The sequence below is a fragment of the Python bivittatus genome, unplaced genomic scaffold, assembly GCF_059951505.1.
Source record: "Python bivittatus isolate LINGU-HERP-01145 unplaced genomic scaffold, Pbiv_v1 ctg000070_np1212, whole genome shotgun sequence".
Classification (NCBI taxonomy): Eukaryota; Metazoa; Chordata; class Lepidosauria; order Squamata; family Pythonidae; genus Python; species Python bivittatus.
This window is the reverse complement of record NW_028277034.1, coordinates 7,275,580-7,292,762: the sequence shown is the minus strand read 5'-3', so window position 1 is coordinate 7,292,762 and position 17,183 is coordinate 7,275,580. Positions and strand designations below refer to the sequence as shown.

The window sequence follows — 17,183 nt, the reverse complement described above, 5'->3', positions numbered from 1 at the left end:
ATTTTGCATTTATAAACTTCTTATTTTAAATCTTGAAATTAACTCCCCTCCCCCACCCAAACTACTATTCCCAAAAGTAAATGAAAGAAGAAGATGATCAGCTTTGATGTTATGTTATGTTTAAACATATACAAAGACATAGCTGTCAATCTGCCTGCTGTTTATTAAGATGCTGGCATATGTTTTAAAAGACCTAAAAGCAAGTGAAAATATTAATGGAAAGCACCAAAGTAAGAATGACCAAAGTAAGAAGTTAAGAGTAATACTAGGAGAGCTCACTCCAACAGATCTTGAATCAAATTTCATGACTTAATATAAGAATGAGAAAAGGGCCAAGGAAGAGACCAGTGAGGAAATTAAATCAAAGCAACAGGCCAACCCAAGCAATGTTATTATCCTCAGCCAACTCAGACTTTAGCATATACTGAGTGATATGATATTGTTTAAACTTCCCAACCTGGTATCCTTCAGGTATGCTGGACAACAACTACAATTCAACTGCCAGAGTAGTCCAACACATCTGGATGGCTGCTATAATACATTAAGGTCCTTTTCTCCCCCTCCAAATTAATTTCATTTTTTAAAGTCTATCAGTTCTTGTGCATTTTGCCCTGCCCTAGATGAATAATAATAAACAGGTAACCCATTCCATGTTCCTGAAATGCAAGAACGTATCATTCATAGCAAGGGACCTCATGTGCTGTAAGGCCAGTATAAGAAGCGGCCTTCCCTCTTTGTTGGTGTGGCCCTCTAGGGCAGAATAAAATTCTAGAAAATGTCCGTCATACTGGGGTGCATTATACACATTCAAAACCATCTAACACTTTCATCCAGGGTCTTTTGTGTGCATCATCTTATATAGCCCATTTTTTGGGGGAAACACAAGGAATGTACCAGGATATCTAACCACAGGTGAACTGTATATTTTGTATACAAGGCGATTTTATTATGAGCACAAATTCTGAATTTAAGTTGCAATGGTCAAATTTTTACAAGTACTTGAAGATTTGGCTCTTGTGCTTCCCATATACTTCATGGCAAAACCAATTATTGGATTACTCAGCCCTAATTGTGCATAAAGAGAAGACAATTGCATGGGGCATGCCTACTGGATTTAAAGGAAATCCAGTTTGGTTGATTAAAAGTTTCTGTGATAGCATGCAAAGTTTTTTCAAAATCAAAGAAAGCCCAGAATATTCTGATTATCCATCGCTGGAAAGAGTAAGGTTTCTATCTAAAGTAGGTGGAATCTGCAATACTAACGCTGGTAGAGCTGAGCCTCTAGGATACATACTATTCTAAGTTTAGGAACTGCTCTCAAAACAAACTGTTTATTCAGCAGTGCATATAGCATGCAGGCTTATTTTGATGTGTTTTGAGAACATACCAGATGAATGGCAACAACTTTGCATGATGACAATTTAACACTGACAAAGTTAAACCTCATAGATTTTTGCACTCTCCAAGGACTGTGGTTGTTTTTACAAGGTTTGTATTTATGTCTTTCATTTATTATAAAGCAGTTGGCTTATTTAATCATTTTAAAATGAGATGCATTTATCACAATATTATCCTTGCCTAAATATTTATGGAAGGACACTAAGGATCCATTTTAGCAAGTTAACTTTGGGCCCTTCATTATCTATGTGTGAAAAAGGTTTGCATATAAACAGTCTGCCCACTTTATAAATTATTTGAAATGTTGTCTTCTTAGAAGGAATTTGGGTAAGTGGAAAGCTTGGTCTACCGATCCACTTAAATCCATTTTAAATTAATGCATTTAGATTTAAACTGTTTAATCCCACTAAAGTTAAAGACAAGAATTCTTTTTACATCTGGCGAGAGAATATTTACTGGTAGATTGTGGATGTGTGTTATCTCTGCCAAGCACTGTACAAGTAGCATCCTAGAGATTTTTAAAATCAACATTTACAGTCCCTTTGGCGTTTTGTTTTACTACTGAATGGAAGAAGCAATGCTGCAGCCATGCACACTTCTTTATGAATAAAATACTTTTGTTCTGGGATCCAAAAAAAGGGGCTGAACTCTCAATTTTTGCAAATTGAGGTTGAGGAATTCAGATCTGCAGTTGAATCACTTTCATTTAGCCCTTTTGGAGTATTCCTTGAGTATGCATGAATAGTTTACCATGGTTTCACATAAAAATATGTCACTTATTTAGAATCAAATTATTGATGCCTACAGTGTTTGTAAAATACTATGAATGAAAAAAAGAGTCAATCAATGAGAAATGACTATGATATACCTACTTGAGACATCTGGATATACAACTGTGCATGAATTTTGCTTCGATCATGACATTGCATATTTTACACTATGTACATTTGATCCTGGGCAATAGGAAAAGTGGCTGTATCATTCTGCCTTAAATGAGTGGTTAGAGGCTTGTTCAGGTGCCTCATAATCAGCAGTCCCCAAACTGGAGCAATGTCTCAAGTAAAGGTTGGCATATGCTGAAATCTAGATGTTTTAGATTTCAATTTCCATCTGCTGGGTCAATGTCAAAAGATAATGGTACTGAAATCCGAACCATCTGGATGTCATTGGATTGCTTGTACATCTATATAATGGAAAAATCGGAGAGAAATGGAACATTTAATTTTTTTTAGATTTTTTTTTATCCTGCCTTTATTATTTTTATAAGTTGGCGAACATACCTAATACTCCTTCCTCCTATTTTCCCCACAGCCCTGTGAGGTGAGTTGGGCTGAGAGAGAATGACTGGCCCAAAGTCACCCAGCCACCTTTCATGCTTAAGGTGGGACTAGAACTCCCAGTCTCCTGCTTTCTAGCCTGGAGCCTTAACCACTAGACCAAACTGGGTCTCAATTTTGTTAAAGACAAAATTAAGAAAGAAAAGAAAAACAGTTTAAGAAATGGGCAGGGTCCAGCCCAACCTAAGTGCTAGTATGTCACTTTAATTTTTATAGGAGACATTCATGGATATACTTAATACTTGTCATAGACTTCAACAGGATTTGCACTAATTTGTATTATAAACACATGATGGTTGCTATCCTTCAATTATATAGATTAACCTTTAATTGATTTTGGAGAAATGTGTGGATACAGGATTTTTAAATGGGTAATGCTTGAATGCTGTTTTTTTTAAGGTGGCTGCTTAAAGGCCTACTAGTGAAATATTTATTAAATTTCCTCTCACAGCCATGTTGTATCCTGTTTCAACAGAGGTGAACCTCTATTGAATGTCTTTAGAAAACTAAAGGGTGCAGTTATGGTCTAAAGTAGAGGGTAATCAGCTATCTCTAGGTTTCATCTCTACTGTACTCTAAAGTCTTTCTAATCTTTTGCCATAGAAAAGGATGTCCCCATCTGGCTGCTTTAAAGACAGGAGAAAGAACCTTAATTCTTAAGGACTGCTTCCTCCCATATATTTATTTTCATACAGTTGGTTAGATATTTCAGATTTTGTTTCCACTTTTCCATTGCTAAATGTGATTCAGAGGGTGGGCAAAAGGGGCTATGCTTTGGGGGTGGGTTGTGGCCAAGACTTTTGGATGTACTCCCTGTAGTAGTCTGTACAGTCACATCAAAATTTGCTCCCAGCAGCTGGTGGACATCTGGCTCTTGAAAGAGCTCTTTGGAAAGACACATAACTGAACATTTGTTCTCTTTGATGGTTCTATGACTAGGTTAGATTATTAAATTATGTTTGACATTGTTTGGACTGTATTACTATTCCCTAGATTGCAGGACAGAATTTACACTTCCCAGAATAAAGATATATAGGCATCAAAAAGAGGTATTTGGTCATTGGTGGCCATCACAGAAACTGATACCGATAGGTTTTAAATACAGTTTTCCAAAAGGCGATAGATAATGTAAGACATATATCATGTATCTCAAACACTATATATGAAAAGTTATTTAAAATACTCCAGTAGGTGAATTTAAAACAAAATAAGTAAGCGACAATTAAATCATTGTAAAAGTAAATGGTTCACCATTAAAAAAAAAACCCTCTTGATTTATGCCACTGTGTTAGACTACATGGATATGCTCTTTGCCCCAATATATTTTACTAAATACCTGAAAATATATTGAAACAAAATGCAGATGCTTATTTACATATGCATGTATTAATGCATATATTTATACATACCAGCACATCTAGACAGATATACACCAAAAGTTCATACGCACACATGTAAGAAAGCAAAAAACTTATCTAAAGTTCTTCAAAATAGCTTTAACTTGCAAAACAATTTGCTTATTTCTTGTCCCATGAAAATGCATACCTGTGTTCATTTTGACTCTGGAAGGTTTGCTATTGAAGTCTTCAGTTTGCCTAGAGAAATAAACACAATCCGTTCATTTATCGATAGTACATGAGATAAAAGTCTTTTGAGTAGGGAGACAGAAGAAGAATAATGGCATTCAGGCTGTGCATGCTTCAAAAATGATTTGGGAAAACTATTTTGGAGTGAGAACACCGCACGTCTCCACTTTTAATTAAAGTATCCCATCTTTTCTCTGGCTTCTGAATAAATCTGAAAAAAAGCTACTGCTTTAATGAGAGAGGTGCTGTACCTGTGTGAGATCCAAAATGTTTCTTCTGATGCATTTTCAAAGTATGCACAGCCCTAACTGGTATATCTGTGTTATATCAATATATATTGTGTTTGGGACCAATCTTTATTCTATGCCTCCTTATGGTAAGTCAAAAGATCCACTGTTTCCTTCATTTTTCAAGAAGGAAGAACATTTCAGAGAAATTATCATGGATGCAATGGATGGCTGAAGACTGCTGGAAGGTGTCTGTTCTTCCCTTGTTCAATTTCCTCTTCATGGTCTCCAGCCTCCCTAGCTTCTCACACTTTGATTCAGTGTAAAGAGAAGACTTCATGAGGGAACTCTTTCATTGGGCTTTTTCAAATCAGAAGCATGGTCAGCCAGGGAAGCTGCAGAGAGTTGGGGCTGTCTGCAACATAAAAACACAACACCAGCACTCTTCCCTACTTTTTAACAGAAATTAAGCCCCAAATCACAAAAAAGAATGTGAAAGAAATGAACAATTTAAATGGGGGGGGGGGGAAGGCCTTGGGTACACAGGTAGAAACTGGGAGACAAATTTCAGGCAATATTATTCCCCCCCCCGCCTTTTTTTTCATTTGTTCTGCACTGTATTTGGACACACTTATTAGAGAGTGAAAGTAGTCTTCAGAAACTTGCTTAGGATTGCCCAGGCCCAAATTCACATCCTTAAACTTAAATGATTTGAAATTCTTTTTAAAGCAGGTATTGTTATGGTCACAGACAGAGCACTTGTCCATCCATCCATCCATCCATCCATCCATCCATCCATCCATCCATCCACCCATCTTAAGATGGCAGCTACACTCCTTTTTACCTTCTCCTTCAGTGTTTGAATTTGGACCCTTTGAGGGTCTGTAGCATGAAAAACAATTCCAAGATATTTAAAGGACTGAACCTATTCAATAACATTCCTGTTAATTTGCCATCTATGTTTATATATAGGGGGTCTTTTTAAAAGACCGTAAATTTCATTTTTTATAGTTAATAGACAAATCATTATCAGTGCACTAGGAGTAAGTTGATCTTAATGCTCTCCTCAGTCCAATAGGTGAAGATATGATAATCATTGCATCATATGACTATAAAAGTAAGGCAATAAGTCTGCCAGCCCAACCCAGCAAATGATGTTCTGGATTTGTGAGTTTTTATACCATATCATTGATACAAACATTAAATAGGAAAGGGGCTAAAATACATCATTGTTAAACATCCTTGGAAGTAGGCACCACAGCAGAAAGCTGACTTTATTTGAATATATTTTATTTGGATATATTATTGTGCAACAATAAAATAAGTGCCAGCAGATGCCAATCAGTGGATGAGGTCTCCAATTAGTCCCATAATGGTTCTCTAGAAACAGAGTCAAAAGCTGTTTCTAGTTAATGACTGCCATGTACAGGCTCCTCTGGGGACTGGTAGGTATTTTTCAATAAGATGTTGTAAAACCAAGCACTGATCCACGGTTGATCTTCCCATCCTAAACGCAGCGAAGAGCTTAGCAAGCATGCTTTCCTCTTCCATGCAATCCATTAATTACAAAATAAGTATCTGATGTAGAGCTTTCTAATAAGATTTTATAAACTGATTGGCAATAATTAGAGGGTCAGACCTGTTTCCTTTTGTAAATATGAGGACCATAATACAGATATTCCATTTGGGGGATATTTTCAGTGTGCAGTTTATGGCTGTGAACAAAACCACCTAAACTTTGGCCAGCCAGATTTTAACAGATGAAGTGGGATTCTATTTCTTCCTGGGGCTCTCCCATTTTTCAGTTATTTATTTATTTACTTAATTTATTAGCTGCCCTTCTCCCTTTATCCAAGCAGCTCTTGGCATGTACAAGGTTAAAAAACAAGCAATAAATACATTAAAAAGTATGAAAAATATAAAAAAACCCCAAGTGAAACAAAGTAATAGATGAAGGGATGTTAAAAATAATGGAGTCACCTCATAAGATCACCTGTCCCCTGGGGTCCCCAGGCCTGCTGACACAACCAGGTCTTGAGGGACTTTTGGAAGCTCAACAGTGAAGAGGCCAACCTCACCTCAGGGGAAGAAGATTCCATAGCACAGGCACCACAGCAGAAACAAACTGGTAACCAATGCAGCTCACGAAGCAAAGGTATAACGTGTGTTCTACCAGGAGCATACATAATTGCTCACACTGCTGCATTTTGCACCAGCTGAAGTTTCCGGATACTCTTCAAGGGCAGCCCCATGTAGAGCACATTGCAGTAATCTAACTGGGAGATGACCAGGACATGAGTGACCATAAGTCCCCCTGATCCAGGAATGGGTGCAATATGGAGTTATGCAAAGGCCCTCCTAGCCACAATTGCCACCTGCTCATCAAGCAGGAGTCGTGAGTCCAGGAGAACCCCCAGATTGCGCACAGGGTCTGTTTGGGGCAGTGTGACCGATCCAGTACCAAAGATGGCAAAGTCCTAGAACCAGAGGGATTCAAAACTCAAAGCCACTCAGACTTGCCAGGGTTCAGTTGAAGCCTGTTGTTCCCCATCCAGACTCTCACAGCCTCCAGACACCGGGACAGGACATCCACAGCATCGCTTAGTTTGCCTGGGACTGAGATGTTCAATTGAATATCATCAGCATACTGATGATACCTCACCCATGGCAACAGATGAGCTCACCCAGCGGTCTCGCGTAGATGTTAAATAGGGGAAGAGAGAGCACTGATGCCTGTGGCACCCCACACAGCAGGGGCCAAGGGTGGGATCTCTCCTTCCCAATCACCACTGACTGAAACTGACCCCGTAGAAAGGAAGTGAATCAGCACAACACCGTGCCACCCACTCCCAATCCTCTGAGTTGATCCAGAAGGATACCATGGTCGATGGTATCATAAGCCGCTCAACCACCATCCTTCCCATGCCAGAGATCATCCAAAAGCATGACCAATGTTTCTGTACCGTACCCGGGTCTGAACCCTGACTGAAAAGAATTCAGATAATCCGCTTCATCCAAGGTCCTCTGAAGCTGCTGTACAACCACCTTCTCAATCACCTTTCCCCAAAAGGGGAGGTTGGATACTGGACAAAAATTGTCCAGTATCATGGGGTCCAGAGACAGCTTCTTGAGGAGGGGGCAAAGCAAAGCCTCCTCAAGAGGCAAAGGAACAACCCCTCACTCAGAAGAGAATTCACCACCACCAGAACCAGCCCACACAATACCCCTAGGCTGCTTTCGCAAACCAGGAGGGGCATGGATCCAAGGAGCAGGTGGCTGAGCTCACAGTCCTAAGGGCCCTATCCACTTTCTCAGGTCCAACAGGTTCAAACCATTCACAGATAACAAGGCAAGATTCCGCTCTAGGCATCTCCCCCAGACCTGCAGCAAAGCCAGCATCCAACTGTAAACAGATCTGAGCGATTTTATCCAACAGATGCTGAGCAAATTCCTCTGCACAACCCTACAACAGGTTCTCCAGGCCCCCTTTACCCAAGAGGGCTCATATCATCCGGAATAGGGCTGCGGGTGGCAATCTGCGGATGCAATAAGAGATGAGTATTACTGATGCTTTGCCACCCTTACTGCCACAAGGTAGGCCTTAATAGAGGCCTTAACCCATGTTTGGTTGAGTTCATCCTTAGATGAGTGTCAGCGATGCTCTAGAGTCTCTTCTCTCATTTCATCTCCCTCAACCCCTCCATAAATCACAGGGAGTGATGGGACCCTTGAGAGAGGAGGGGTCACATAGGTGCGATCCAATCCAAAGCCTCACCTGCCCCTTTGATTCCAGCAGTGACCAAGGCTTCAGATGGACCGTGCAGCAGACCAGCAGGAACCAGTCTAATGGGTCCATCCTCCCTGCAGTGGATAGTGTTGGCAGAGAATCCCATGGTAATCAGGGCGTGATCTGACCATGACAAGAGGGACACCAAAAGCTCCCCCAATTGCAGATCACATAGCCACCGCTCTGACAGGAAAACCAAATCCAGTGTGTGACCACTGTCCCATGTTATAATACAGTATTAGCTTAGCAGTTTCTATTGGGATAATAGGGGGCCAATTTGGCAAGTCTTCCTGTGACTCTCCAGCAGCAACAGATGTGCAGCTTTCTGATATGTAGATGGACTGATAAAAAGTTTCCTATCTGAAGGCAAAGAGGGAGATTTCTGATTTTAACCCAACATCCTTCACGTGGGCAAACCCAATATTTCAAAATGTAATAATATTATCAGATTTGGAGGCCTGGATCAGTCTTTGAACTTCCCCTTTCTTCTTTTTCTGTAAAGCTTTATACTTCATTTGTGTGTGTGTGTGTGTGTGTGCATGTGTGTTCATGAAGTAAATTCAAGAATAATGGACAGTTGTTATTCTTATACACACTAAAATTTTTAATTGGTTTTTGTATATTCCTCATGCTACCATGATTTGGATCTTGGTTTTTTGTTGCTAGAACCCCACACAGTTTTACAAATTAGTGCTTCTTTAAATGAGGTAATTAATACACAATATTGGGTGTAAATGTATAGAAGGCAGAGGGGTTTTTTTTGCAAAAAGGGCCACAATGCCAGTAGGTGGCTTTACAAGGTGTAAAGCACATTCTGTTTCAAGTGCTCATGCGCCATTCTGAATCTAGTTAATACAAAGTTGCTTTTCTATTGACATTGTGAGAATTAACTGCTGCTGAAGCAATGTAGTTAAAATCTCTGGGTACAAGGAATGCTGAATCAGGCCCCAGACGGAGTCTGCCAGATACTTAACATGCACTGAAAGCAAATTATAAACACATTAGTCCAAGAAGCTGTCAGTGTCTGTGGTATTCCTTTTGGGGACTTGATGCTCCATGGCATTCAAAACACATACAAATATATAAACAGGAAACACAGCACGATAAGCAACTGAAAAGGAAAGAGGGTCATGCTATCATAAGGCTGCCTTTGATTTCTGACATTATTGTGACTGTGGTTTTGTATACAGAAGAGAGGCCCGAAAAACTGTGCCTAATACTGAGCTAGTGCTACTGACAGTTATATAGCTAGTGAAGATTTCCACTTTTATCTTAAGTAGGAATTGAGATCAAAAAGAAGTACGGAGCTCCAGTTTGTCTCAAGCTACGGTTACTTGGGCACTTCAAGATAAATTATTGTATGATAAGTTATACAATTAAGCATCCTGTTACAAAAAATCCAGAGACTATGCAATATCAACTAAAATGAATTCTTTGAGACATCACCTTGTTGGGTCAAAAGTTATTTAATCTCCTTCTCCATAAAAAGAAAAGTAACTGTGGTCCTTCCACCTTTGTCTGCCAAGTGTATCCCAAGCAGAGAACTATACAAGGGCAGACGAAGAGTAGGTGAGATGGCTGATCTGGAGAAAGAATGAGTGGGAACAGCAGCTCTAAGTTGGTGCCTTACAAATATTTATTTATTTTATTTATATTTCAAATTCAGTTACCGCCCATCTCACAAAAAAGTGACTCTGGGCGGTTCACAATAAAACAACAATAAATATTAATTAAAATACAATAAAAACAATACAAAATATAGTAAAAATAGAATAAAACCAAACACATATGCAAATAATATCTTCCAAGATGTTGATGATCAGTAAGATGTTAACATATGGGAGCATCTTCAAGGTGCTAGCCACCCCCAAAGCCAGGTCTTATATAATATAGCAGTACTGTCCATCAAACATCTAAAGGCAGTTATGAAAGAATGTTCTAATGGGAGATATTAAAGATTACAGCCAGTATTCAAGTTGTATTGAAGGCAAAAGGAGAAGAGGACCGCAGAGGATGAGATGGTTAGATAGCATCACTGAAGCAATGAGCATGAAACTGAGCAAACTCAGGGAGGCAGTGAAGGACAGGAAGGCCTGGCGCAATATGGTTCATGGGGTCACGAAGAGTCGGACACGACTTAACGACTGAACAACAAAAATTCAAGTTGTAAGATGATGGCAACTCTGCAAGTACTACTTAAATACTTAAGTACTGCTTAAATACTCTTTCAACCACTTGATCTTATGATGTCCCAGTACTTCTTGCACATTTTAGGGGGGGGGGGAATCACATCATCTATTTTTTTTTTAAATCCTGGCAACCCAAAGAATACAACTGAACCTAAATAAAAAAAAATCAAATCACTCTAATCACACTGGGAAAAAGGTCCTTTTCATAGAAACACTGAGCACAACAAGGTGAATAATAAATTAAAGGACAATTGCAGGGATAAAGGGAATGGCTTATAACTTATCTTCTTGACGTTTTGAATAAAACCATCTTGCAATTAGCCCCTCAGAATTCTATGTGGATGATTCAAAGATTATAGTGACCCCAGGTTGTTTTGTTCAGTTTCAATAAACTGGCTTTGATTATTACACTGGTTTTCAAAACAGCCCACAAATTACTCCTGAAAGCGGCAAATTCCAGAAAGCTTTACTTGCTGCCAGAGGAGACAGCATTTTCAAATGTTCTTATAGTTGGGAACTGAACAAACAGTAGCACTGTGAAAACAAAGTATAAAATGCTACACTACACACCAAACTTTAAAAAGATATTCTGAGGCCAAAACTCTTTGTACAGAAAGATGTCAGTAGGATTTTTACTCAGAGCTTCAATTTGTTGACATAAATATTCATACAGCACCTGGCTAGACACTGCATGAGTACAGACTTCATCATATCTTGCAAAACTGAATGTGGCCTTCAGACCCCAGTATAATAAATATACTGCATTCAGCTGAGCATTTATATAGGGATGGACCTGTCATGATCTGTTATACCCTCCATAGGAATAACTGCATTGCATGCTTTGGAAGATACATAGTTAAAAATGCTGAAACAATGAAGTTCCCCTGGGACTGTTCAGACCAACTTTGCTGATCTTACCATTCCCATGAAACCAGGCAAAGGGGGTGGGGGATGGCAGAAAATGGTCAATCCATGCTGAGACGAACACCGGATTGAAAACTGTAGAACTCTCTGCCCCACCACTTTTGGTGGTTTCATTCAGAGGGGTCAAAGGTCGATCAGCTTTTCTGACATTCTTAGTCCTGTTCCAAAATTCCAAACCTTCCTTTGAATTTTGAAAATGAAATCCCCTCCATCAAATGGACAGATTCTAACTGAATCCACCACAGTAGAAAAAGGTGTGTATTAAGAAGCCACCCAGAGTCTGTTGAAGCAGGTGGCTATAATAAAGTTAACGAAATAAATAAAATAAAAGAAGGGATGGGGGGAGGAAACATGTATAATAAACTTTGTTATTATATTGTCAATTAAATGAATATAGAGGAGATACCTGTATAAACGATCCCTTCATTAAATACTTGTCCTTTGCAGATGATGAATCTGTGCTGAATGAAGATTGGATCCACCGGCCTTAGCTTTCATGTATTCAGTCAGTTTTCAAGTGCAACCTGTTTGTGATCTATTTATCTGTCTATCCATCCAACCAACATTCAGTTTATTCACATGTGAATGCCATCTGATGTTTCTAAACATGTGAAATACAGAGAAGACTGACAGATATGAACTCCTTCCCCTTCTTTGTTCATTTAATGCAGATTTGCTGTAAGGAAATATCTGATTTTGTTCATGTATTTCTGTATACAGTTATTGAGTATTGCTGCCTTTGCTGTGATGAACTTTGATTTCTAGTTGCTAGTGATAAGACCAACAGGATTGTAAAAGACAAGATGTCTAAGCTTTACAACGAGCTAGGAGGAGGGATTACAAGTAAGAATCCCCCAAGAATGCCTCCTAAACTATATTTTGCAGACTATTTGCCATTAAACCACTAAGTTATTGCAACCCTCAGTGAATACAAAATAAATACGTGCTTTTACTTAATACAGTAAAATAGGTAATTTTATTTAATATGGGTGGCGTAACTCACTTATTTTATTGACTCCCTCCACTACAAAGATCAAACTACAGTCCTGTTTCCCCCAGTGACAATACTGTATCATTGCCCTATTGCAAATGGCCCTCAAGAAACTGAAATAAAATAGCCATAAAAAGTGTGGCCCTGACACCAGAAAGCTCAGCAAAACACTGCAAAGAATAGTCCCACAGAAACACCTTGTGTGCAAGGTATGATTAAAAAAGAACTGTTGGTTTGGAGTTGGAAATGCAGGAGTAGGAAAACAGAAGTGGCAGGAAAAGAAAGGAAAAAACCTAGAGAGTTGGAGAAAAGAACTTGATTATTGGAATGTAGCCTCAAAGAATCAGGCCAAGCCAAGTATTTGGGAGCAAGCCATTTTATAACATGAAAATGATTCTCTGAGCCAAATTAAAATAATCAGATTGGCCCGTGGATATTTGCAGCCAAGGTAAAACCCTGAGGTGATAACAAACAATGTTAGGAAGTTTGTATGTTCTATTTTCCCCCATTACTTTATAAAGCCCATCTTGATTTAATTCCCCAAAACTCAAAATAGACACTGATGGAATTCAATTACATACCATATATTGATAGTCCCAAGGCAGGTTGAATGGAGAAACAAGCCTGTCACCCCATCCTACCTTTACCAAATGAGATGTTGATCCCAGACTCAAAATTAATTTGCTGCTTCACTGGAATGAGCCATGGTTTACGTTTTATGGAAGCGCAAGTATGAGAGATCATTGCAAAGAATGTCCCCTTCCCATTTTGTTCTAAACCACAAGGAAAGACTGTTTGGTACATGATGTCAGAGAAATGATCTAGAATGTATAAAGGCATTTCGAATGTATGTTGGAAATGTGAACAACACAAAGGGACATTTTATCATGCTTGGTGGACATGTAAAAAAGCTAAAACATTTCACAACAAAGTCACCCTTAAAAGGTTTGGTGCTCTTCTTTTGTTTTCACTGAAAGGCACACTATAATTGGTTGTAAAAACATCTGACCAACTCAAAGGTACTGTAACAATTTGATCCTTGACCTTCTGTACTAAAGTGGCAAATCCTGTCTCTTAATTTCTCCCCCCTCTCACTGTTGCCCAGTGCTCAAGATGTGTCTCAAACATACCACTTGAGATTCAAAACATTTTTCTGAAAATGAAACCAGGAGCAAGTATCAAACCAAAGACATCAAAGAAGTCATACAAGCTTAGTGTGTACATTTTATGGGATGTTTTTATAGCTATAAAGGCAGCCCTTTGCAGGACGGTAAGTAATAATAAACAAGATACTTTGGTATCCTCGGTTTGCCCAACAAATTAAGGATTATACAGCTGTGCAATTTTTTATGGCTTCAAAATTAAATCAAAAGAAAATGACTGTTGAATAAAAACCTTTCTTTGCATTCCCTGAGTGAAATTTGCTTCATATAAAATTGCTTGTTCATACTATCATGCTTGTGTTCATTGCCCAAAATGAATTAGACAACCTTACTTCTTCTTCTTGCTCACCACCCTGAAGTTCAGACTATTTGTGCAGAAGAAAGGATTGCAGAATCCAGGCCAGTCTTCTAAAAGGGTCTGGCATGTCCCCAAAGCCACCAATTAAGTAGCCATAGAACTCATTATAAACGCACACTCTCTAAAATAAATAAAAACGTTCTGTTTTCTTCCTATTTATAGAGGGAGGTTGATGGCTTTATTTTAGTGACACAGTACATTTTTTATGCATTTTTCACCTGAACATGGTGGAGAACTGGTGTTTGGTGAGGGTCTCCAAGGGCCACCTGTAGCCCTGGACTGGCAGGTAATCCACTTCTGATTTACAACATGAAATGGATGCAAAGCGTCTTTTGATCCTACAATCTATCAAAATGCCTTGTAGTGGATTTTAATTGTCTAATACCCCCTTCCAAGGGCTGTTGTAAAGCCCAAGATTGCTGGTATGATGTATATGTATTTTGTACAAGCTGTAATAGGATCCAGTGTCAAATAGAAAAGCCAGTCTCAGTACTATGGTTTGAGTTTTGTTACCTGGCAAATTGGAAGATGCCACAGTGCTTGGACTAAGTGCCTTGGTGACTAGATATTGATGCCCTACTCAACATGCAAAGCTAACATGTGCCAAGTGGTTACCAAGAGAAAGTTCATGAGAATAAAAGATGAGTTGTTTATTCCAAATACTGTCAAGCAACGGAAACAGGAAGCACTTAGCTGGCAGACTGAAACTGGGATAGGCTCCAGTTCTGACTTTATAGATATATAAGCCGTTGCATGGATGTGTCACTGTCCTTAGTCATGTTCTCAGAAATCCACCTCACTCTAGACATTTTAGTGGTGGAATATTACATTTCTGAAAAGTTTAATTTTACAATTACATCTCTGTCCTTGTAAAGACTGCCCAGGTCCCAAGTCAAATTTCACTTTAGAATTGCCCCTTGTGTAGAAGTACCTCATCTCTGATACAACAAGAGTCAGGCCAGATAATATGCTGCTTTAAATGTAACTCAAACATGCCAGCCTCTCTCTCACATATGGAAGCAAGTACGTCTCAAAAGTATGTATATATTGTGCTGTGTGTTGCTCTCAGAGCCTCAGAATCTACTTTCAATCCATCCATTTAATAACTTCTGTGGGAGGAGTTTACACCAGCCCGAAGCAGCCTTATGTCTGTCTGAGAACACACAAAATTAAAAGCAGTAACACAATGGTCTCAATGTTGTACATGTAATGTTTACGTATATATTATGCCCTGGAGATGGAACTAAACCTTATCCAAGTGCAATCAAAAGCAACAAGTTGTTCCATGCATCATTATTAGAACGGCATAACATGTCAGGGCAATTTGTCCTTGGTTATTTGTGTGAACTGGGCCCTGAAATGTTTGTAAGTGCTTAACAATTTTTATATCAGTCCAATGGGCATTTTGATAAAGCTTGCAATTTTATTCTATCAGAGGAAAAAATGACCATTAAACTGTTACAGACTTCATTTCTCCTCCATATTTCTCCTTCTTTTACATGGCTTCTGGTTTTATACCTAATATAGTCCTATAAGCTTTGTCACTATATAAAGCAAAATAGCTGCTATTCTGCCCTCTATAAATAGACAAAGTAAACATGACCAAAAAAATTAAACTTGGCAGGCAGTAAAATCTCACATGATTAGAAGCAGTTAGAACAACTGCTTGCCTTTAACGGCTGGCAATTGTTAAATTTAAACTGATATTCTAAAATAGGATTAAGAAACTTGGAGAACTCCAGATGTTGCTAAATTATAACTTCCAACATTCCTCCAAAATGCTAGATGAGCTGCTGGGAGTTCAGCCTCAGAAGGATTACAGGTATCTACTATTTACGTATTTGTTTGCTTCATATCCTCCCTGCCATAGAGGAACTTAAGGTGGCTTACACAGTACTCCATCCTTGGACTTTTTTTCTTACAAGCACAATCTTCCATGGTAAATTGTGCTGAGAGTGAGTGACTGGTGCCAAGTCTTCCACATGGCTGAGAATGAAGTAGAATTTGGGTCTTCCCAGTGCCAATCCAAAACATCTTACAATGAAAAGTTGCTTTTCTTATATAATCTTATAGATTTCCTTTCGCTGTTTTGCCTCAAACAAATTAATGATTGGCAATGTTGCAAACATTTTATTATAGTTAACATATTAATTAGTGATTAGGAAGAAATTGCACCAGCATTTAGTAACTAAAAACCAGTATATATTAAATCAATGTAAATCTGCTGACTTCAGTAACAACACTGTACGATGGAGAGTAGACACAGGTCAAGGACCACCCTGCCATAGTGCAATACAGCTGATCAGAGTAGTTCAGAGTAGTGTCAGCTATCAGAGTAGTGTCATCAATGTAACAAGGTTATTGATGTTTCTTCCTCCAATTTTAAAACCACACTCATATTCTTCCAATCCAATTTCCCTCAGTATATATTCTACATATATGTTGAATAAAGGGAGAGTATACAGCCTAGTCTTACTCCTTTGCCAACTGGAGCCAATTTATTTTGCCACATTCTGCTCATTCTATGGCTTCTCGATCTGTGTATAGGTATTGCATAAGGACAATGAAATATTCTGGAATCCCCATTTTTCCAAGCATGTTCTCAAAGAGCATTCTATAATCAATGAAGCATATGCTGACTTCTTCGTAGCATTCTTTGGCTTTCCCAATTATCCAGTGTGCATCAGCAATAATGTCTCATGTTCCTCAGCCTTCTCTAAAGTCAGCTTGAACATCTGGCATTTCCCTTTCCATGTAGGGCTCTAATCTGGTTTGTATGATCCTAAACACTATTTTGCTCATATAGGACATTAAGAATATTGTACAATAGTTTGCACACTCTGTTAAATCTCTTTTCTTTGGTATTGGAATGTAGATTGACTTCTTCCAATTTGTTGGCCACTGTGTCGTTCTCCAGATTTGTTGGTATAGCTTGGTTAGAACCATTACTGATTCTTCTGTTGCTTGCCATACTTATATAGACTTTCCATCAATTTCTGCAGCCTTCTGATTTGGTAATGACTGGAATGCTGTGATGGACTGGAATTGTGGGGGCCAGAATCGGGGAGTAAAGAATGCTCTTTCATCTCCCAAAGCACGGGGAAGAGATAAGCGGATGAGGCTGGCACCTCCCTGAGGAATTCACTCTGTTTTGACTGGCTGACTTTGGGAACTGAGGTTTCAGTCTGGGAAGATTGATGTCAGGTTTAGCCCAGGGAACTCC

The 17,183-nt window shown here is 38.9% G+C and overlaps 1 protein-coding gene across 8 annotated transcripts in view; it reads right to left on the bottom strand.

Moving 5' to 3' along the window:
* Positions 1 to 17,183, bottom strand: part of SORBS2 (sorbin and SH3 domain containing 2) — a 187,169-nt gene that overhangs the window by 97,416 nt on the left and 72,570 nt on the right. For all 8 annotated transcript variants that reach the window (XM_088131576.1, XM_088131516.1, XM_088131524.1 and 5 more), the window contains exon 4: positions 4,281 to 4,330. Coding sequence is in view for 4 of the 8 variants with exons in the window: in XM_088131532.1 (XP_087987658.1) it covers positions 4,281 to 4,290 (10 nt within the window). In the remaining 4 variants the exon portion in view is untranslated. The remainder of the gene's footprint in view (positions 1 to 4,280; positions 4,331 to 17,183) is intronic.